Source organism: Buceros rhinoceros, unplaced genomic scaffold, assembly GCF_000710305.1.
Source record: "Buceros rhinoceros silvestris isolate BGI_N320 unplaced genomic scaffold, ASM71030v1 scaffold7828, whole genome shotgun sequence".
In the NCBI taxonomy this organism is placed as follows: Eukaryota; Metazoa; Chordata; class Aves; order Bucerotiformes; family Bucerotidae; genus Buceros; species Buceros rhinoceros.
The window spans coordinates 11,231-11,504 of NW_010426277.1; the positions used below are offsets into that span (position 1 = coordinate 11,231).

Below are 274 nucleotides of genomic sequence, written 5' to 3' on the forward strand. Positions count from 1 at the left end.
GTAGCACCGTCGGGTGTGGGTCCTCCATGGGACGCTGGTCCCCTCGGCTCCGGGGCTTGCCGCACTCGGGCTCCTCGCAGTGCAGGGGTGGGCGGTACTGCTGTAGGGGCCGGCGGTGGATTTTCACGGGTGGGGGGCAGACGGGCTGCACGTGGCTCACCTCTACCCGCCGCCGGGGCTTGCCGAAATTGCAGCCTTGCTGTGGTGGCCAGCAGCTCCGCGGTGGACACGGCTCCATGGGCTGGCAGCCTTGCGGCTCACTCTGGCAGGACCC

The 274-nt window shown here is 70.4% G+C and overlaps 1 protein-coding gene across 1 annotated transcript in view; it reads right to left on the reverse strand.

Moving 5' to 3' along the window:
• LOC104498100 (sperm mitochondrial-associated cysteine-rich protein-like) overlaps positions 1-268 on the reverse strand; it is a gene marked incomplete at its 5' end in the record, with an annotated part of 603 nt that extends 335 nt beyond the window's left edge. The window contains one exon of the mRNA XM_010141437.1: positions 21-268. Within this exon, the coding sequence (XP_010139739.1) occupies positions 21-268 (248 nt within the window). The remainder of the gene's footprint in view (positions 1-20) is intronic.
• Positions 269-274: the final 6 nt, after the last annotated feature.